At 34.3% G+C, this 22857-nt stretch overlaps 1 protein-coding gene across 2 annotated transcripts; it reads left to right on the top strand.

Annotated features, from left to right (window-relative positions):
• Positions 1-1921: 1921 nt before the first annotated feature.
• On the top strand, positions 1922-11817 carry LOC129884879 (SNF2 domain-containing protein CLASSY 4-like). Of its 2 annotated transcripts, none has more exons than XM_055959153.1 (4): positions 1922-3432; positions 4103-5938; positions 6057-6127; positions 11512-11817. In XM_055959153.1, the coding sequence occupies exons 1-2, from the start codon at positions 2005-2007 to the stop codon at positions 5936-5938; spliced, it is 3264 nt and encodes a 1087-aa protein (XP_055815128.1). In that variant the 5' UTR covers positions 1922-2004; the 3' UTR covers positions 6057-6127; positions 11512-11817. The 2 variants fall into 2 exon arrangements, with proteins under 2 accessions (XP_055815128.1, XP_055815129.1); XM_055959154.1 differs by lacking the exon at positions 11512-11817 and adding an exon at positions 9315-9463.
• Positions 11818-22857: the final 11040 nt, after the last annotated feature.

The following is a 22857-nucleotide window of genomic DNA, read 5'->3' as shown; positions in this document are numbered from 1 at the left end:
ATATTAACACACAAACTTTTCCACTATAATATAAAAGACCAATAAAGTTTAAAAGAAAGAAGATGCAGAAAAGGAAAATCTTATATACAATTGTAGAAATATATTGACGTTGAACTGAGATTTCCTAAATCAAACTTAAAACAAAGATAGTAATTACATTATTTTATCTTTTTCCTTCCACATAATTTTAAATGAGTAAGAGAATATTTGTGATAGGTTTAACAATATTTTTAGCCCCCAAATTATTAGGAAATTATAATTTTAATCGTTGTCATATTTGACTATGCATATTTAATCTTCTATTAGCTGAAATATACACGTTTGATCCTTTTGCCTGTCAATATACACAAATTTTTCACAAATGTTAATCATTTCATCATTTAATTATCCACGTGTTATGTTAAATTTGTATTGTTACTTTAATATTTGATGGTAATATACTTTTAGAAATAGTCCAAATATGACATATTTTAAAAAGCACACATTTTATAATTAAAGTAAAATATACTAAATCATATATCACAAGCATCAAAATCAAAATGTATCAATAACTTAAATACCAAACGTGCTATTATCCTTTATGTTTTTATGCTTTCTATATTTAAAACACATAAAAAAAGTTAGTCACAAAAAACTTCGTTCAAGTCTCAAAATTCAAAAATTGTCGAATAAATTTACACTGAGGGAGTAATAATTATTTTTTGGAACTCCATTATAAATTCACACCACTTCCCTCTAAATGTGCATTTGGTAAACTCACTCATATGTAATAACTCACAAATTATATATGAGACGTAAACTGCACTAGACAAATTTGATACAACAAACTCCACTGAAAAAATATTGACAAAGAGAAATAATCCGACATCTCATAAAATATCATTTGTTATACCAATTCAGTTATCACTTGACCTGATTTTTTTTATTTCAAAATAATTTCATTGTTAATTTACTTTTCATAGATTGTAAACTAACCCAAAACGTTTCGGATTAGTGTTCTATAACCTCCCAAAAATGATTAAGCTACTCTGTAACCTACCAAATATGAAATATGATTATACTTTATTACTACTAATTAAGTTAATTAATTCACCTCCCATTATTAATTTAAAAATAATTACAGCTGTAAATCAATTAATGTAGCAATTATAATTACCAAAAGAACCAAAAGAACAAAGCCAATCCCTTTTCCTCTTTCTTTTATACTTACCAATAAAAGTCCGTTTCAGTATTTAACTCTGTTTTAATACTCTTTCTGTTCTGATTTTTATAGCAACAACCTACGGGGAGGGCTGATTTGCGGATGAGGAATTAGCATACCGACTCGCTTTCATCCTTCCCGCCAATCTCCTTCTTCCTGATCTTATTGGCCTTACAGTGGGCCTAAGATGATGGTTCAGGGAGGGAAGGCGCAGTGCAGACTTGGTTAATCATGTAAAAATTTATTCTTTATACGATATTTTTAGTTAGATGAAAAGATGGCTCTGAAACCGATGAGGAGGAAATCTTAATTAAAAAGAATAAAACAAACATTCATCACGTAATTTTATATGATAAATTTTAAAAATCTTTCTTTTTCAAATTTTATTCGTCGAACTACATCGTGTAAATTAGAACTGAGAAAAGATTATATATTTTCCCTATCTTTTCTGATTTCTCTTCCTTAGCAAAACCAAAAAACACCCCTCTGTCTCTCTCACGCAGGTAATCTTCCAAAAAAGGGTCATCTCAGTCAGCTTTCTTTTTTTCTTTCTCTATCTCATTCTATATTAGTGATACACATTCAAAAGTTTCAAAGTCATCAGTTCCTGACACTGTTACTCTGTTTTTTTTACAGTTTCAAGAATTCAAAGCTCTGTTTTTTTTATTTTTTATTAAGGTTAGTGTTTCTTGTGAAGAATGTGTTTAGGCATGACTGTTCTTGTTTTTTTTTCCTTTTAGTGTGTTAATGGTTGTTGCAGTTTGATCTAGAAAATTGTGTTATTTTGATTAAGGTGCTGAAAGATGGATTCAGGGGATGGCTCTGTTCCAAAGAGGTGTAGGACTAGACAACAGTTTATGAAATATTTTGTTGATTTTATTGAGAAAAGGAACAGGTCCTGTCAAAATGGTGGTAATACTCCGTCTTCTTCGGCTTGTTCTGTTAATATTGGAGAAGAGAAGGGTGTGAGTTGTGGGAGGAAAAGAAAAACGGTGGAGAAAAACATAGTTTCTAAAGGTGACAAGAGAAAAATGGGAAAATGGTCAGAAGATGGAAGTGTGTTAAGAAATCTTGAGAAAGGAAAAAAAAAAGTGGACAATGGGAGGAGCAGGTTCAGTCCAGGAACTTGTGAGTCCATCACGAAACAACCATTTGTCGAGGAAATATCTGATGATGATGGTGATGATGATTCATCAGATGATTCGGAGGAGGAGGAGTGTGATCCTGATGATGTTGTTTTTATTGGAGAGGAGGAGGCTGTAAATAGCTCTGTTGGGTTAAGGAGTCCTATATTGAATGCAATAGATGAGGAGGTTGTTTCATCTACCTCAAGTATGTGTTGTAGGACAATGGGGAGATCGGAGGAAGTGTTTACTGATTCGACATCATCTTCTGAGTCTGAGTCGGATTCTGAAGCTTCAAGTGATGAGGATAATGATGACCCCGAAGATAAGAATTATCGGTTGATTGAATCATCAAGTTCTAGCCAATCTGATGATGTAACAAGTGATTCTGATGTTACGGAATCAGAAGACGAAAAGAATGAAGAAAGAAAAAAAGAGTCGAATAGGGGGTTACTACCTCCTCAGCTTGTTGTTGAAGGTGAAAAGCACAAGAAAGGCCGAGCATATCTTCTTCGTCCACGTTCACTTTCTAAGTACAAAAAGAAGAAGTTAAACAATGGAAATTATAGTAGTAGCCCAATTCTTCTTACTGATGGCTCGGAGTCTGATGGCTCGGAGGCTAAATCCTTGTCTGAAGAGGATTGCGAGGTTGATGACTCGGTGAAGAATGTTGTTCAAAAGGATGCTGTTCCAAAGGATAGGAAGACTCGGAAGAAAATTCTTAAAGATTCTGAATTCTTGAAGTTCGTTGTGGATTCTATCATAAATGTTGATGATCATGATAAACTTTCTCCTTTTGAAGAGAAGGAAGAGGTTCCTGTTAAAGAAACACTTCCTTTAGTGTTCCGGTTTGAAGACGAGGTACCTTTTCCCTATGAGAAAGAAGAATGGGAAAAGGGGGTTGAAGATCTTTTTATTGAAATGGAGATGTGTATCTTAGAATCACATATTGGCTTTACAAATCCATCTGTTTCGCCGACACTGAGTGGAAATTTAAGTGACTGTCAGATGGGGAACCACCAACTTGTTCTAGATGAACAAATTGGACTTATCTGTAAAGTTTGTTCCCATGTGCATTTGGAGATCAAGTACATCTATCCTTCTTTTGTAAGTATACAAATTTTGTCCAGTCAAGCACTTTTCTTTTCAATTAGGAACACAATTTCAAGATCTGTTGTTTTATCTTAATGACTCTGTGTAGTAGTTTTTTCTTTACTTATGCATGTTAAATTATTTATTTTGTTCTGCTGCACACATGTTCTGCTAAATCTAAATTCATGGCAGTGTTGTCTATAGCTTGAGGTACTGATTGTTAGAGGCTAGGTTAATTGAGAACTGAAGTAACTAGCTGGGCTACAGTGACTTAACAAACTGTCACGCGCGACTCAGGTGACAATTAACTGAACTAACTACTTCTATATTCCAACTGAAATCTGGAGTCTTATTCATTGGCACATATCAAATAAGTTTTGAATATGAAAATTTTGTCAGTTTGCTATGGCCTAATGTTTTCTCTTTTAATTAATCGAATATGTTAAAAAATTACAGCAGTTAACACAATTAGTTAATGTTTTCTCTTTCAATTAATAGGACATGCTAAAAGATTATAGCAGTTAATGGAATTAGTTTGTGAGGTTTCTTAGTCCATAAATATATATTTATACTTGATAGCACTGGTTACATGTTCTTTTGCCATCCTTATATTTGATTTTATAATCTCTGCTCTCCAATTTATTTTTGGTTCATTCTTAAATTCTTGAACTTCTGTCATCTGCAGGCTCAGAGAACTCGAGGGAGGTATGAAAGAAAATATTTAGGAGAGTCACCATCACTCTTGGATGTTGACGGCTTCAGATTTTCTGATTCTTCTGCAGTCCAGGATTCTCTTAGTTATGAAGAAGGAACTGTGTGGAATTTAGTTCACCGAAGTGCCAAAGAGACAATGTATCCTCATCAGCGTGGAGGATTTGAGTTCATGTGGAAAAACGTTGCTGGAGATATAACTCTTGAGAGGTTGAGACAGCCCCTAGGTGATAGTAAGGGAGGATGCATAATCTCACATCCACCTGGCACTGGAAAAACCCGTCTCACCATAGTATTTCTTCAATCATATTTGAAGCTGTTTCCAAAGTCTCGGCCTGTAATCATAGCTCCTTCCAATTTGCTTCTTAACTGGGAAGCTGAGTTCCAGAAATGGGAGGTGGACATTCCTTTCCACAACCTGAACAGCAAAGATTTCTTATTACAGGAAGATGAAGCTACTCTGAGTGTCTTTCGCTGTTTATCCCATGTGGGAAAAAGAAATCCACACCTTATACGTATGGTGAAGCTGAGATCCTGGGCTAAAAGTGCGAGTGTTTTGGGAATCAGCTATGACTTGTTCAGGATTCTCACAGGAGATGATGGAGACAGCTATGCCAAACAGATTAGAGAAATCCTTCTGAAATTACCAGGTCTTCTGGTCCTTGAAGAAGGGCACACTGCTCGGAATGAGCAAAGCCTTGTCTGGAAAGCTTTGAAAAAGGTTGAAACAGAGAAGCGCATAGTTTTGTCTGGAACTCCCTTCCAGAATAACATCAAAGAGTTGTACAACACTCTCTGTGTAGTCAGTCCAAAGTTTGCTGCAGATTTGGAGGAGAAATGGGCTTCTCTTAGCAGTTCCATTGACAAGAATGCCCGAGCATTGGAAGAGCTTAGGGATATTATTTCACCACTTGTCCATAAGTGTAGTGAAAATGTAAAGAAGGTAAGCCTTCCGGGTATAAGGGACACTGTAATTCACTTGAAACCCACAGATTTGCAGAAGGAGTTGCTTAGAAGGATTCCAGAGAATCCAGGCTCCTTTTATGAACAAAATCTTGTGTCTCTTATCTCTGTTCATCCTTCATTAGTGGCCAAGAGGAAGGAATTCTCTGACTTAGAAAGTCAGCTAAAAGAAAGAGGCTGCCGGTTGGATCCAGATACTGGAGTAAAAATGAAATTTGTTGTTGAGCTAATCAGACTTTGTGGTGGGCAGAAAGAGAGAGTTATAATATTTAGCCAGTTACTTGATCCTCTGAATCTGATCAAGGAGCAACTCAATTCTCTCATTGGCTGGACTTTAGGACGGGAGATTCTCTATATGGATGGGAAACTTGATGTGAAGCAGCGGCAAATATCAATAAATTCTCTTAATGATCCTAAGAGTGATGTAAAAGTGCTTCTTGCATCGATAAAAGCCTGTTCAGAAGGAATAAGTCTTATTGGGGCCTCAAGAGTGGTTTTGCTTGACGTTCTCTGGAATCCCTCTGTAGAACAACAAGCCATCAGTCGAGCCTACAGGAATGGTCAGACTAAATTTGTGCATGTTTACTGTCCAGTGACATCCAAATGGGAGGTTGACAAGATTGAACAGCAGAGGAGAAAAAAGTACCATTCAGATGTACTTTTGTCTAGGAATCATGAAGTCAAGATAGATCCTTCATGTTCTGTGTCAGAGGATAGCATACTAGAATCCATGGTTAAGCATGAGGGCCTCCGTCATATTTTTGAAAAACTATCTCATGCACCACGTGTGGTTCTGCCTACTACATGCTTTAATTCTTGTAGCCAACCTTCAAAACCGAGCAGTTAGGTTAGTATGTGCTTTCTTCTGGTTTGCTGGTACATGAAGCAGTCAGACTTGTTTAGTGTATTTTGTTTACTGCCTGTCTTTTTAAAATTGCTCAAATGCTTTATCTCTTTCTTGTCAGGTCAGTTGGAGCCTTTTTTGGGTTGCGAAGGACACTTGTTAGAAGATTTTTTGAAGTCTCCTTCATGGCAGGTACACTACCATACCATCAGTAAGCATTTTTCTGAAGATTGTAAATGAAGTATGTGTTGAATACCCAGGACACAACAGTCTGTGAAGCTTTTCCTAATTTGAAATACACTCAAATGCACGATTTATATTCAAGGTAAATGATGGACTCTTATAAAGAGCTAATGAATTAACTTGGGAGTTACAAACATTCAAGGTAAATGATGGCCTTTTATATAGGCATCCAAGACCATGTATGTGCCTCATACTTGTTACTAACACAACAAACCTACTAAGCATAAAAAATAGGAATAACTTCTACTACTAAGCTGGAGTTGGTCTTTTAACATTCTCCCTCAACTCCTGCTTCTTTCCTTTTAATGACCCGAGCTGATGACAGAAGTTTCCAAGCTTTCTGCTGAAGGTTTTTGTGAATATATTGGCAACTTGATTTTTTTTTTGACCTGCACCATTTCCACTTCTTCTTCAAGAACTTTTTCATGAAGAAATGGTAATGTACCTCCACATGCTTAGTCCTAGCATGAAACTCTGGATTCTCTGCCAAGCATATCGCTGACTGGTTGTCACAATACAATGGAATTGAATACTTCATTGGCTGATGCAAATCCTTCAGCAACTGAATAAACCAAGTGATCTCCTGAGCTGCCATCGCCGCTGCTCAGTATTCCGCTTCTGTTGTTGACAACACAGTTGGTTGCCTCTTGCTTACAAATGAAGCTTCTTTGGATTTTGCATGTATGGACTCATCAGACCAACTGCGTAAGAGATGTCGGGTCTAGTTAAAGTTAAGTAGATCAGACTACCCACTAATTGTCGATACATTGTTGCACCTTCCAACTCTTTCCCTTCATAAGCACATATCTTAGCATTTGGCTCCAGTGGTGTTGAGATTGGTTTGCAATTGAGCATTCCAAACCTCTTCAGAAAATCTTTGGAATACTTTTGCTGATGCAGACAGATTCCTTCTTCAGTGCATTCAACCTCCAAAACAAGAAAATGGTTGAGTTGTCCAAGTTCCTTAATTAGGAAGCGAACTGAAAAATTTTCCTTTGTTTGGAGAATTTCTTCCTCACAATCTCCTGTCAGGATAAGGTCATCCACATATACTAGCGCAATAGCTAGTTTTCTGCCAACAGTTTTTTCAAAAATAAACTGGAAACTGCTGGTGCTACCGAATTACCAATATGAGTAAGAAATTCAGATATCTTACCATACCACGCTTTAATCCACACAGTGCCTTTCAAAGCTTACACACATGCTCGGGATGATCTTCACCCTGGAAACCCATCGATTGACACATGTAGATCTCCTTATCCAACTCTCCATGCAGAAATGCATTTTTCACATCCATTTGTCACATGTTCCAATCCTTACTAGCAGCAAGTGCAGTAGGACTCTGTAACACCTCAAAAATTTCTATGCCAAGACCTGAACCATTCTTCATGTGCGTGTGGGATCGAAATCGGTGACTTCTAGTTGTATATATGAGTTAGGATCAATTCCTAAGTATTTGAAGTGTATTAGATGTGTTTTAGGGTCATAAGGGATCTCTAACACCAAGCCGAGTCCAAAGAATTTCTATCGGCTAAGTTTTCCGATGAGTCCGTATAAGGGTCAACTTCAAATGATCATATCTCCTAACATATAATGAATTGGGTGGCCCATGACCTATCAAATTAAAGGTCTTTGAATCTTTTTTCCAACTCCACCAAGTTTGCAATTTTTGGAGTTCGGAGTAAAAAGTTAGGTTCTCTTAACCAGAAGGGTGTGCGATAAGTCCGCGTCGCGGATTTGTCCAGTTTTTGCTTCAACTTGAAATTTCGAAAAAAAATGAACTAAGATTAAACACCTCCGCGACGCGGACCTGCTCCCAGTTAGTTCAAAATTTCCAGATTTTAGAAAGGGCAACTTGGGCAAGTACCTAAACAAATATATATTAACTTAGACGCGTTTTTGGGCATTTTTGCAGTCTTCCACCTTCTCAAAACTCCAAAACTTCATCCTCTTCTCTCTCAAATCATCTCCAACAAAATCCTCTCAAACTCAAGGATTCAAGCTTCCATTTAAGACCTAACATCCAGATTTCTTCAAGTTCTACTCTAAGGTATGTAAGGCTACTCATACCATGGATTGAATTCACCCATGTGCCCTACATCTTCTTTGAGTTGAATGTTCATAGGAATTGAGTTTTCTTGATAGATTTATGTCCTAATGAATTTTTACATCTACTAACTTGATTTTTTTTATGTTGATGTTGATAAGTTGAGAAATTGATAAATACTTCATGTCTTCATTCCCATGAACCTGAATTGATTCCTATATTACAATATTCTTATACTATGGTTGGGTCTAAGAGTTTGGTATGATTTGTTATACATATTTTTGTTATAAACTTAAATATTTTGAGCATCTTTAATTGTTGATTTGGAGTCTTGGTGAGTCATGATTTAGCCCCAAAAGATTGGCTAAATGGATGGAGAGATGATTGGATAGGATTAAATGTTGTCATATATGCATATCTAAATTACTCTTGGAAAAATGTGATTGGGATTGATTGGATATTATCGGTCGAGAGGTTTGATTGTGATAGGATTGATGAATTGATAAGGGTCCAAATGAGACTTGCCGAAATGACTAGATTGAACTGATTGGATAGAGTTTTACGAGCATTGAGTCTTGGGAGGAGTATCGAGCACCGAATTGGGTAAGAGTAAGTAATAACTCGAATCCAATAATTACGTTGCCAAACGAAGAAGGGGATTGAACCGTTAAAGTCGAATGTTTCCCAAATTACTGTCCTGATATGATAGGACATGATTGGTTATGGATCCATGATTGTTGATTCGTTCTTACCCTGGCAAGGTAGAAACGGACGTGGCAACAACGTCGGTTTGTTGTACTACCACTGGCTCATAAGTGATAGTTGTCGGATAAGAGAAACTCCCATATAAGTCTTGATAGTACTCTGAGTCGGATTGGAATGGATTGGATAGGGTAGTATATGATTGGTCTTGTCTAAATCATATTCTTATTTTAACTTAGGACATCTTGATTTAGTTGTTCCTTCTTTGGAGTTGAGATTTTGAGTTGATTTGATCCTACCCTGATGCATGTTTCATTCTGCCATTTTACATACTCGTACATTTCACGTACTGACGCCATTTGGCCTGCATCATTTCATGATGCAAAGACAGGTACTAGAGATCATCAACAGGCGCACCATTGAGGATCTATTCGCTTCCAGCTAGTTGGTGAGTCCTCCCTGTTTCCGGAGGATACTGCAGTTATCTTTTCAGCTTTGAGTTAGTTTTCCTTTATTTGATTTGTGGTAGCCATGAACCTGTCATTGGCACCTCTTAGATTGTTGATAGAGGCTTCATAGACTATAGTGTAGATGATGTTGATTTGTTTCGTTTTGACTAGTTTCATTCTTACTAGTTGTTAATTGGATATGTGGTTGGTCTTTGGCCTTATTTATGAATAATATTCTTGTGAGTTGAGCCTTCCACTAATAGAATGTGGCTGAATGAAAGTGTGATTGGACCAAGTGGTTCGCTTTAAGGCTATCAATGGTTTTCGAGTGCCTGTCACGTCTAGGGTACCCTCCCAGGGCGTGACAGACTCTTACCACTGGACTAAACATTTCATCGTAGTCTAGTCCATATTGCTGAGAAAAACCCCGAGCTACAAGACAGACGTTGTACCTTTTAATTGATCCATCTGTGTGACACTTTATCTTTTAGACCCATTTAGTAGAAATAGGTTTGACATCCTTTGGCTTTGTCACAAGCTCCCAAGTTTGATTTCGTTCTAGCGCATAGCAATTTCCTCCTCCTCCTCCTCCATAGCTTCAATCCACTTCGGATTCTGAAATGCTTCCTCGAAAGTCTCTGGTTCTTTTAATTTGCTTCTTCTGCTATGGCAGCATTAGCATACTTGGAATTTTGTTTTCTGGTTCTTGTTGACCTTCAAAGTGGACATGGTGAATCTGCTTCACTAGGCTCTCCTGCTCCACCTAGTTGTTGGTAAAAACACCAGTTTGCCAAGGACTTTGAGTCACGTCTTCTTTAACATTATTTTCAATAGATGCACCTTCAGCTTCATCTGGACTCAACTGGATCTGGGACGAATGCAACATACCTTTGTAAACATTTGAGTCTGGTAACGCTTCCTTATTGGAAAACCACCATGAAGAAGCTTCATCAAATTCCACATTCCAAGAACTAAGAAGTATAGCACTTCCCCGTTTTAGGATCACAACATCACCACCCTTTTCTTTGTCTGTCATATCCTACAAAGATACACCTAATAGCCTTCTTGTCCATCTTGCTACGTAAGTGATCAGCTACAAATACATAGCATACACATCCAAAGACTCTAAAATAACTAACAGTAGGCTTCATGATCCATAATTTTTCACAAGGTGAGAGGAAAACATAACCTTTGCTGAGGAAGTCTATTGATCACAAATGCAGCCATACTCATCGCTTCTGCCGAAACCTCCCAGGAACATTCTTAGCATGAAACATACTACGACATATTTTAGCCAAGCGCCTATTCTTCCTTTCTACCACACCATTTTGTTGTGGTGTACTCGCATGTGAACTCTCGGTGTATTCTATACTCCAGAAGAAAATCTGAGAATTCATCTGAGATGTATTCTCCTCCATTGTCAGTGCGAAGACTACAAACTCTTCTATCAACTTCCGCTTCTGTTTCAGCTTTCTCTTTGAACTCTTTGAACTTTGAAAGTGACTCAGATTTTTCCTTCATAAAGTAAACCCATGAATACTCGGCCATTTGCTTGGCCAAGGCTTCCTGATCTGCTAGCAAATTCTCGGATTCTACAAGTGATGGCTGATTTTGCCTAAGAATAATAGTGGTATTACATGCTAAGGAACAAGTAACTGACTAAGCAGGGAAAAATCAAACTAAACATCTAAAGACTCTACTCTCAAGCACAAAATAAAAACAAGGAGCTGGAGTTGGGTCTTTTAATAGTATTCACAAGAACTACTGTATTTATTTCCTCATTACTGATACGATGAATGATCCCAGGACATTCGAAAGCTTCAGTAGTAACTAGTGTCTTGCCTATTTTGATAAGCAAACTAGTTAATTCATATTACTATCATAAACTGGTGGCTGCAAACAGCCTCATGTAGAAATGCAAGGTAAGACTTGTGGTCCAGTCACTTAGTATGATTAACCGGAGAAAACACTTAAACCAAATTATTACTGCTATAAGTTCCATTTAACACTACTGTGTTGCAAATGAGCTGTTTATACCCAATAAAAACATCACGAATGCTGCTTTTTAAGACAGGAAAGATCTTATCTTTTGTAACATTTTCATCTTTTTCTTATTCCTTTCCACCTGGTTTCAGGTACTTTGATGCAACTCTATGATTTTGCTTTTTAAAAAAGAGATGCAAGAATGTGCAGATTCACACATGGTTTATGAAGAATGCAGATAAGATAGGAGTTTTCATCACCCACAGAATGTTCTTGCAACTGTAAAAACATTGTTTCATGCCTATTTATATAGAGGAAATCATTTATTATTTGTACCCAATACTCTTAGCAAGATCTTTTGCCTATTGTAGAGTCAATCAAGAATATCATTTATAAGAAAGTGCGTGTTTAGTTGTTCAACTTTGCAGGTCCAGATAATATCTAATTACTTATCGCTCATCAATTAATCGTTCATTAATTTCAGATTGTATTTTCCACTTTAAATTTATGTTACTCATTACACTTCAGTTTATATATAATTCATATTATATAAACTACTTGAATGGGAGACGCGTGTCAGAAACTAGTACATATATAATCATATACATTTATACACAATAAATGAGTTACGAGTAGTGAGTACTTTTCTAAAGCTTAATTCTAACTTATTACTTTGATAGATTTAGGAGAGAATTGTGAATTCTAAGAAACTGTAGAGTTCTAGGATTAGAGCTTAGTATAAATGAATTGTAATTATTCCATATTATCATAAACAATATACCTCAATTAGTAGGGTGTACGTATTCTTGCTTTATTGGTCCAAACCTCCTTCAAAGTTCAAAAATCCCATGCAACAATTCCAAATTCTTTCGTGTGTTTCTATCTTTGGCTCTCTCTTATTTATAGTTAGGGAGCCTTATGATTCACTCAGGACAAGAGCCCTTTGGAGCATGTCAAAGTTGGCCTTCTCATAATGGACTTGTCATTGCAAGACTCATTGACCTGCCTAGGTGAGCTTTTTACAATATCTTCATGATTGACCATACATGTATTTTCCCTTGTATCTCTTACCTAGGATTTTGCCTTCTCGCAGTAGGTTCACATCATGAGCCTTTTTGAATTGGTAAAGTTGAATTTTCTCACGAGACTTATATACTTGTATGGGACACACGTGCAATGCACGTGCCAAAAACTAGCTCATATACAATCATTTATACACAATAAATGTTTTGTGAGTAGTGGATATTTGTTTGAAGCTTAGTTCTAACTTTTATGAATTTGATAGATTTAGAAGAGAATTGTAGATTCTAAAGAAAATGTAGAGTTCTAGGATTAGGGCTAAGCATAAATGAATTGTAATTATTCTAGATTATCATAAACAACATACCTCAATTAGTAGGGTCCAGTCTTTCTTATATGGTCCAAACCTCCATCAAAGATCAAAATCCTATGCACTAACTCCAAATTCTTTCATCCGTTTCCGTCTCTAGCTCTCCCTTCTATTAGCTCTTATAATTCACTCTCTACAAGAGCTCTAGGGGCTTGATCAAGTTGGCCTTCTCATGATGAGCTTGTAATTGCGAGACCCATTGACCTGCCTAGGTGAGCTTTTCAAGATATCTTCTTGATTGGCCATATATGTATTTTCCTTGACCTTTCTCTTGCCTAGGCTTTTGCTTTCTTGCAATAGGCTCACATTATGAGCCTTCTTAAATTGGTAATGTTGGATTTTCTCACGAGACTTAATTTACTTTTACAATCCTCTTAATTTAGTTACTTGATGAGCTAGAGCTGATTCATAGCATCATATGGATAAGGAGAAGTATCTGGCAAGGAAATTTCTGAGGAATCGCCATACAATACACTGAACCAGAGAAGTATATCCTTTATAGGCCAACTTCATTTTAAAGCTCTTTGTTATTTTCCTACATGTTTACTCATAAAAAAATTGGACATTGTTTGAACTTGTAGTGTTTTCATGTGTTACACCTGTGGGAAAAAAAAAATAGTTACTTGGATTATTGTATCACAAAATCAGCAACAGTTCTACACTTATGCTTAAATCATATTTATCGTTAGCTAAAGTTGTTCATTTCTTTTATTAAATTACAAAAAGTAATAGTGTTTGATCACGACAGAGCAATCAAATCATTAAAGTGGAACATAAATCAAGAATATCATTTATAAGAAAGGAAAAGTTAGTTGTTCAAATTTGCAGGTTCAGATAATATCGTGTCGCTCAATAATTAATCATACATTAATTTTATGTTGTAATTTTTCACTTTAAATTTTATGTTACTCATTACGCTTTAGTTTTAATATAATTGATATCTTATATACTTCTAAGCGAGACACACGTGCAATACACTTGAGACAAACTAGTACATATATAATCATATACATTTATACACAATATATGAGTTACGAATGGTGGGTATTTTTATGAAGCTTAATTCTAGCTTTTACCACTTTGATAGATTTATGTGATAATTGTGAATTCTAAAAAAGGTAGAGTTTTAAGTTTAGGGTTAGCATAAATGTATTGTAATTACTTTATATTATCAAAAACAACATACCTCAATTAGCATAATCCATTCTTAATTTTTTGGTCCAAAACTCTTTCATAGTTCAAAATTCCATGCACTAACTCCAAATTCTTTCACCGTTTCTGTATCTGGCTCTCTCTAATTTATAGCTAGGGAGTCCTTATATGAATTAATCTTGACAATAGCTCTAGGGGCTTGACCAAGTTGGTTTTTTCTTGATGAACTTGTAATTGCGTGGCCCATTGACCTGTCTAGAGGTGCTTTTCACGATATCTTTGTGACTAACCATATATATGTATTTTCCTTCTCTCTTGATTAGGGTTTTGCCTTCTCGCAATAGGCTCACATTATGAGTCTTCTTGAATTGATTAATTTGAATTTTCTCAGGAGACTTAATTTACTGTTACAATCCTTTTGATTTAATAACTTGGATTATTGCATCACAAAATTAGTAAAAGTTCTACTTTTATACTTAAGTCATACATTCTGTTAGCAAAAGTTGTTCATTTTTTAAAATTGAATCAATAGTGTCTGATCTTGACAGAGCAATCGAATCATCAAAGTGGAACATAAATCAAGAATAACATTTATAAGACAGTGTGTGTTAGGTGTTCAAATTTGCATGTCCAACTAATATCTAATCACTTATCGCTGAAACAATTAATTTTGGATTATATTTTATCCTCTAAATTTTATGTTATTCATTACACTTCAGTTTTAATATAATTTATATTGTACATACTACTTGCACGGGACACACGTGTCAAAAAAGTAGTATATACATAACCATATATATATTTACTCAATAAATGAGTTACGAGTGATGGGTACTTTTCTGTAGCTTAATTCTAACTTTTATCAATTTGATTGATTTAGCGATAATTTTTTATTCTAAAGAGAAGAGTTTTAGAATTAGGGCTCGCATAAATGAATTGTAATTACTATAGATTATAATTATAAAAAAACATACCTTAATTAGTGTGATCCATTCTTGCATTTTTGGTTCAAGTCTCCACCCACTAACTTTAAATTCTTTCGTTTGATTTTGTTTTTGGCTCTCTCTAATTTATCGTTAAGGAGCCTTATGATTCACTTTCGACAATAATCCTTGGGGCCTGACCAAGTTGATCTTCTCGTGATGCGCTTTTCATTGCGAGGCCCAATGACCTACTTAGGTGAGCTTTTTACGATATCTTCGTAAGTGACCATATATGTATTTCCCCTTGTCCTTATCTCTTACCTAGGATTTTGCCTTCTAGCAATAGGCTCACATTATGAGCCTTCTTGAATTGGTAAAGTTGGATTTTCTCACGAGAGTTATATACTACTTGCATGGGACACACGGGCAACGCACGTGTCGAAAACTAACTCATATACAATCATATATTTTTATACACAATAAATGATTTGTGAGAGTGAATACTTTTTTGAAGCTTAGTTCTAACTTTTACGAATTAAATAGATTTAGGAGAGAGTCAATTCTAAGAAAATGTAGAGTTCTAGGATTAGGGCTATAGCGTAAATAAATTGTAATTACTCTAGATTATCATAAACAACATACCTCAATTAGTAGGGTCCATTTTTTCCTTTTTATCCAAATCTCCTTCAAAGATCAAAATCTTATACACTAACTCATATGTTTCCTTCTAGCTCTCCCTTCTTTGATTTATAGTCAGGGAACCCTTATAATTCGCTCTCGACAAGAGCTTTAGGGGCTTGACCAAGTTGGCCTTCTCATGATGGGTTTGTCATTGCGAGACCATTGACATGCATAGGTGAGATTTTGAAGATATCTTCGTGATTGACCAGATATATATTTTCCCTTGTCCTTTCTCTTGCCTAGGCTTTTGCCTTCTCGCAATAGGCTCACATTATGAGCCTTCTTAAATTGATAGTGTTGGATTTTATCACGAAACTTAATTTACTTTTACAATCCCTTTTAATTTAGTTACTTGATGAGCTAGAGTTGATTCAAAGCAATTTTCAAGAATCAAGAACGAGTTGTAATTTTACAAGACAAAGACAGTCATTGTATGGATAAGAAAGTATCTGGCAAGGAAATTCATGAGGAAGTGACTTGGGTGTCACCAATCGCCGTACAAATACTATGAACCAGAGAATTAGTTTTGGATTGTATTTTCTCCACTTCAAATTTTATGTTATTCATTACACTTCAGTTCCAATATAATTCATGATATATATATTACTTGGCGCTTGCATGGACATACGTGCAACACACGTGTCTAAAAAATAGTATATATATAATCATTTACATTTTCACTCAATAAATGAGTTACGAGTGGTGGGTATTTTTTGTAGTTTAATTTTAACTCTTACAACTTTGATAGATTTAGGTGATAATTGTAGATTCTAAAGAAAATGTAAAGTTCTAGGATTAGAGCTAGCATAAATGAATTGTAATTACTCTAGATTATCATTAAAAAAACAGACCTTAATTATTAGGGTCCATTCTTTCCTTCTCGGTTCAAGCCTCCTTCAAAGTTCAAAATTCCATGCACTAACTTCAAATTCTTTCGTCCGGTTTTGTCTCTAGCTCTCTCTAATTTATAATTAGGGAGCCTTATGATTCACTTTCGACAATAGTCCTTGGGGCCTGACCAAGTTGATCTTCTCATGATGCGCTTGTCATTGCAAGTCCCATTGACCTGCCTAGGTGAGCTTGTCACGATACCTTTGCCTGACCAAGTTGATCTTCTCATGATGCGCTTGTCATTGCAAGGCTCATTGACTTGCCTAGGTGAGCTTGTCACGATACCTTTGTGATTAAACATATATGTATTTTCCTTGTCTATCTCTCTTTGCTAAGCTTTTGGCTTCTCACAATAGGCTCACATTATGAGCCTTTTTGAATTGGATTTTTCGCAGTTCTCACGTGACCTAATTTAGAGTTACAATCTTTTTTAATTTCGTTACTTGGATTATTGCATCACAAATTTTGTAACAGCTCTCCCTCTATGCTTAAATCATACATAGAGCTAGTTAAAGTTACTCATTTTTCAATTAAATCACAAAAAATAATAGTGTATGATCATGATAGGGTAATCAGACGGAACATAAATTAAGAACATCATTATTTAGAAAGTGTTAGATAGTTGTTCAAATTCCAGCTCCAGTTAATATCTAATCTTTTGGCGCTCAACAATTAATCATACATTTAGTTTAGATTGTATTTTCCCACTTTTAATTTTACCTTACTCCTTACACTTCATTTTTAATATAATTCATATGGTATATATCTTCATGATTGACTATATATGTACTTCCCTTGTCCTTCTCTCTTGCATAGGCTTTTGCCTTCTCGTAATAGCCTCACATTAGGGTTGTTCACAGTTTTGGTTAAAACCAAAATCAAATCGAAAATTTAACCAAATCGAATAAAATAATCGACATTTGGTTTAGTTTGGTTTGGTTTGATTTTAAATTTGAATAACTGATAATATTTGGTTTGGTTATGATTATAGGAAAAAATAACTGAATAAATAACTGAACCAAACCGATAATTATATACATAAAATTTATAATTATTTATATGTATAATATTAATTTTTTATAAATAATTAAAGATATTTTATACCTTTTAATTATTAATTTAATATTAATCTACTTATTTTTAAGGCCCAACAATCCAAGCCCAACCCTCAAGCCCAATTATAAATTCTAATAAATACTAAACAGCAGTCCAAGTCCAATAATCCAAGTCCATTAGTGTCACGACCCAAAAATCGAGGTCATGATGGCACACATCTCAAAACTCAATCTGATGTGTAACCCTAAAAATAAAACTCATACCAGACTCCCAAAGGGGAAAGTGATGCCACAATTTAAATAAAAAGAAAAATAATAAAGAGAAAATTATCCCAAAACCTGGTGTCATAAGTATAAAGAGCATCTAATACAAGGTTCGAATCTGAAGATACAACATAAGTCTTTGAATGATACAAAAGACTGAAAATAAGGATAGACTAGTGACGATCTGAATTCTGGGACCTCACCACTAATCTGAGAATACACAATCCGCTAGAATATCAACTGCCACATGAGGTACCCCAACTAGTATCTGCATCAAAAAGGGATACAGAAGTAGGGATGAGTACAATTCACATGTATTCAGTAGGTTTTAGCTGACTGAGTATAAGGAATTAATCAAACCTATGAAATAAACTAACGAACGCTTCCAACTGCATACAGAAAAGTTCCACTTCGGCATCGGTGCCGTCAGTTTATATATATAGTGGCGCGAGTAAAATAGACCCGTAATAACAGATCATAATCATAATTAATCAGATAATTCAAGCAGAACAGATATCAATGCAATGCAATATGATGATGCAATGATGTGGTGGTACGGTGGAATCAAGACTGTCGCACAGCCTGTCGTATACACCTACCGAGTTGTGCTACCAAGCAAGACCCATGGGGTTTCACAGACCATATACCTCAATCACAATATCTCATTATCCTTACCACCTCCTCGTGGCCAAGGGATCACAATGCATCCACTACCCTGCCGTAATACTGCCTCGGACAGGGACTCAAGATACAAAGGTTTAAAGGTGTTTCATTTTCTTTCTCAAAAAGAATTTCCATATTTCTCAACTTCTATGATGAATAAGGATGGATGCATCAAAACACATATGACATGAAAGTAATATTCAACTCACATGTGGTAGAAGGTTCAAAGTTCTCAAAACTTAACCTGCACATGATATTCACCCTCAATAAATAGTAATAGGAATATTCATCCCTTTCTCAACAATATTTCAATACTCAAGCATTCTCAAAACCCCCAACTCAACCTCTCAAGCGAGCATCACAAGTCAAATAATATACTCAAGCCTCTCTCTTAGGCAAATCACGAATCGCATGCTCTCAAAGCAAATAAGATAACAAATAAGGCCTCCACACAAGCTATGTAATACAAATAAACCCCCACATGGCAATACATTAATAAATAAGCCCCCCACGGGCATCACAATATATATAACATTCTCAAATCATACTACGACCTCATCCCAAAGTCTATAACATATGAATGACTAATTACCCCATCTCAATCTTAAAGAAGGATAGTCAAACCTACCTCAATTGCCGAAACCGCACTCGAACACCTCCACCGAACAAGCAACTCTCGAATTCAATGCCCGGACTGACAACCCACTATCAACAATAAAACATACACATCACAAGGAGTCCAATGACACCCATATTGATAGGTTTCGGAATCGGGGGTAATGGTCCAAATATTAATTATTTTTGAAAAATATCAAATCTGGAAATTTATTGGACAATCACATTCTACTTGTAATAAGGAACTCATGATTGAAAAACTCATAAAAATAGAGCTCAAAATGAGTTAGAAATCACCATTTTCCTTAAATTCGAATTAGGGAAAAAACAAAAAATTTTGGGGTTTGAAACTAAACTTTAGGGGTTAAAATCATCAAAAACTTAATGAAAATGGAAGGTTTTAGGTCAAAAATTACTTACCCAACACTTTGCCTTAAAAATCTCTTGTCAAATCACCTCAAGGAGTTCAAGAACTCAAACAATTGATGAAAATATTAAAATGGGAAGAAAGGGGCATTTTCTGCCCAAAAAATTACTGTTCACGTGTGTTACTGTTTACGCGTGTTACTGTTCACGCGTGTTTTGTACAAATTTTCAAAAATCACCCTCAAGGTCATTACAATTAGCCCAACTCTCAAGCCCAATTCTAAATCCTAAATTCCTAATAAGCACTTAAACAGCAGGCAACAACATAAGGTAAAAGTTAAAACTTTAAAACCCTAGTATCTGTTTTCCTTTTACATTTTTGTTCCTCTCACGTTGGTTTCTCACAAAGTCACATACTCACAGTCATAGACTAACAGTGAAGGCTCAAGAGAAACCTCAACTCCTCAACCCCAAGTACAAGATTGTCAAATTTTGAGAAGGTTTGTAAGAAATGTTTCAAATTTTAAATTGATTTTAAGTTATTTTCTTTTTTGTTTCGAATGTTTAAGTTGTTTCCTTTTATGTTTCGAACCTCTGTAGGCCGTGAGAAAAAAAGAGCTTCGTAAGAATTTGAAGAATGTAGATAGAGAATATTTGAATTATCTCGGCTAGTCATAAACCGAATAACCGAACCAAATCGATAATAACCCAATCCGTGGATATTATTTTACTTGGTTTGGTTATGATTTTAGACATTTAATAACCGATTAAATTGGTTTGGTTATGGTTTTAATCAATAACCGATCCAAACCAAACAATGAACACCCCTACCTCACATTATGAGCCTTCTTCTATTGGAAACATTGAATTTTCTCTGATTCTCACGTGATTTATCTAGTTGTATTGTAACTTGTGTTATGTTGGAAAAAAACGGTTTAAAATTAATTTCAACTTTTAAAAGAAAAAATCAATTTTAAAAAAAAGAGTCGTCACTTAATTTTTAAGGAAAATCAAGAAACCTTAATTTTAAAGACGCTAACAGATTTAAGTCTTAAAATTAGAGAAAATGAGTAAGGGTTCAAATTTCCACTTTGAGAAGGTATTAGCATTCAAAGTGACCGCTAACACGTGCTTATCCGACGATTTGAAAATTATTTGACTAACTTTTGAAAATATTAATTTAAAAGGAAATAAAGACTTTAAAACTATTTTTGAAAAAATAGTCAAGCTTTTACATTGAAAATAATATGAAAAGAAAGTAAAGTTTATCAAAATTGCTAAATAAAGGTAGAAAACCATTTAAAAAGTAATCTAACATGAAATGGTTTATCTTTATGAGAATCTAATTAAGTGAAACTAAACTAAGATTAATATCTAAGCAATCATAAACAACATAAGTAAATCAATTATTACAAACCGAATCAATAAAAATAAATAGTAAATAACATATGAAAATATAGCCCGACACTTAGTTTCTGTACTACTGGACTAAACTGTTGGGCCACTTATGTTTTGGGCTTTTGGCCCAATTTTACTATATATCACAGTTATATATATAGTGTATATCGGTATAGTATATACAATATTATTTCTGTATATCAAAATATATACCACCTGTTTGTTTTCTGTATCTGTTGTATATCACTGTATATCAGAATATATATACATTATATATCAATATATACAACATTGTTTTCTTGCATATCGAACTGTATATATACTGTACATCAGTGTATACAACACTGTTTTCCACCTGTATTCTATGTATAAAGCCCAATATCAATATTCAAAACATGTATATTAACTTCCTTTTCATGTATCAACTTTCCAGCAATTCGAGCAAGATGATGGGAGACTCAAAACTCAACAATATGCAAGGATGGAGTTCAAAGATGAACTCGAATCGATATCACATGCACCAAAATAAAATTACATAAGCATCTACTCATTTTAAGCTAAACCAAAAAATATATCATGATATTTTAAGATATCAAATTGATGGATATCCTACAGGTGACTAACAACATATATATATGTAGACAAAGAAAAGTAAAGGAAAAAAGAAATATATTCAAGTAACTAAAGGACACGGAATTAATATATACGTTATACTAACTCAAATTTTAAAGAGAGAATTAAATCAATTAGATCATAAAAGTTCTAACTAAATAATAACTTAAGCATGTTTTTGTTATCTAAATCGTGTTAAAAGAAAAAATTGAAAACATGAAAATCTATATCGTTAAAGAAAACTACTTGAAAAAATAATGAACAAAACTAAGAGTTTTCATTAAATAATTCTAACACATGCTAGCTAATTAATCCTAACACATGCTAACTATAAGAAATTTCTATCATTAATCTAATTATTCTCAATACATGCTAACTAAAAAAGAACAAGATTACGAATCAACTAAATATAAAACATGAAATAATTAAATAAAATAAAATTGAGAAAGAAGATTTTACCTCTTTTCGGGCAGCGAGATTGAAGACGACTTCACTACCACCCAAGAGCTTGACGGAACTCCAATCAACAAAAGAAAAAAAATGAAAATTTAGACTCAAACTTTCGTGGGTTCAACGATATAAGAACTCTGTTCTTAGCCTAAATTTTGACTTCAATCTCCTATTTTCCTCAAAGAAAAATATAGATTGAAAGGTAGAAATTTTCACAACTTTTAAACTGGGACAAGAGTCCAAAATTCTAGCCAAGTAAGGAAAAATTCTAACTTTGGGGTGACTAAAATACCTCCACTTCTTCCATCTTCTTAATGAGAATATAGACCTTTATATAAGCTCCAAAAACCCCAAATCCCTCAAGGATTTTCGATGTGGAAGATTGAAATTTTTAAATTTTTTTTTTAGAAAAAACTAAAAATTTTAAAAATACAAACTATAATTAAACTAACCTAACTAACATTGTATTTAGTTAAAAATAAAATCTTTTTGAGATGATTTTTAAATAACCACATAAATAGTAATCAAAGATATAGTTAGATAGAAATATGTATATTATACTAAAATTTATAAAAAGATAAAAATAGTTAAGAATAACATGAAAATATCTTTGTTTTTATAAAAGCTAATTATTTTTGAAATATTCGAAATTTAAAAAAACTCGATAGCTAATTTGCATTATGGAAGATCAAAATTGAGTGTCGTGTTTTAATATCTTCTTGTGATGATGACACAAGCTTATCATGAGCCTAGTAAATTTCTTTTAATTTCCAGTCTTCATTTGACTATATATTGAAACGGGTTCCATAAATAATTTCAGACATCTTTTTATATCATGAGAGAATTATAAAGAGATAATAGAATCACGAATGACATTTTTTTTAGTAGTTTCTTTAATAAAATTTTTGATGCTAAAATGATTTTTATATACATGATAATTTAATGGGAAAATGACACGGACTAACAAACATATATTAGTTAATTAATATATATAGTTATAGTTTAAGTTAATTTCTACTCCCCACTAATCTTTTCCAG

Source organism: Solanum dulcamara, chromosome 4 (genome assembly GCF_947179165.1).
Source record: "Solanum dulcamara chromosome 4, daSolDulc1.2, whole genome shotgun sequence".
NCBI classification, from domain to species: Eukaryota; Viridiplantae; Streptophyta; class Magnoliopsida; order Solanales; family Solanaceae; genus Solanum; species Solanum dulcamara.
The sequence above is the reverse complement of the archived record's forward strand: the minus strand, read 5'-3'. Positions and strand labels throughout refer to the sequence as shown.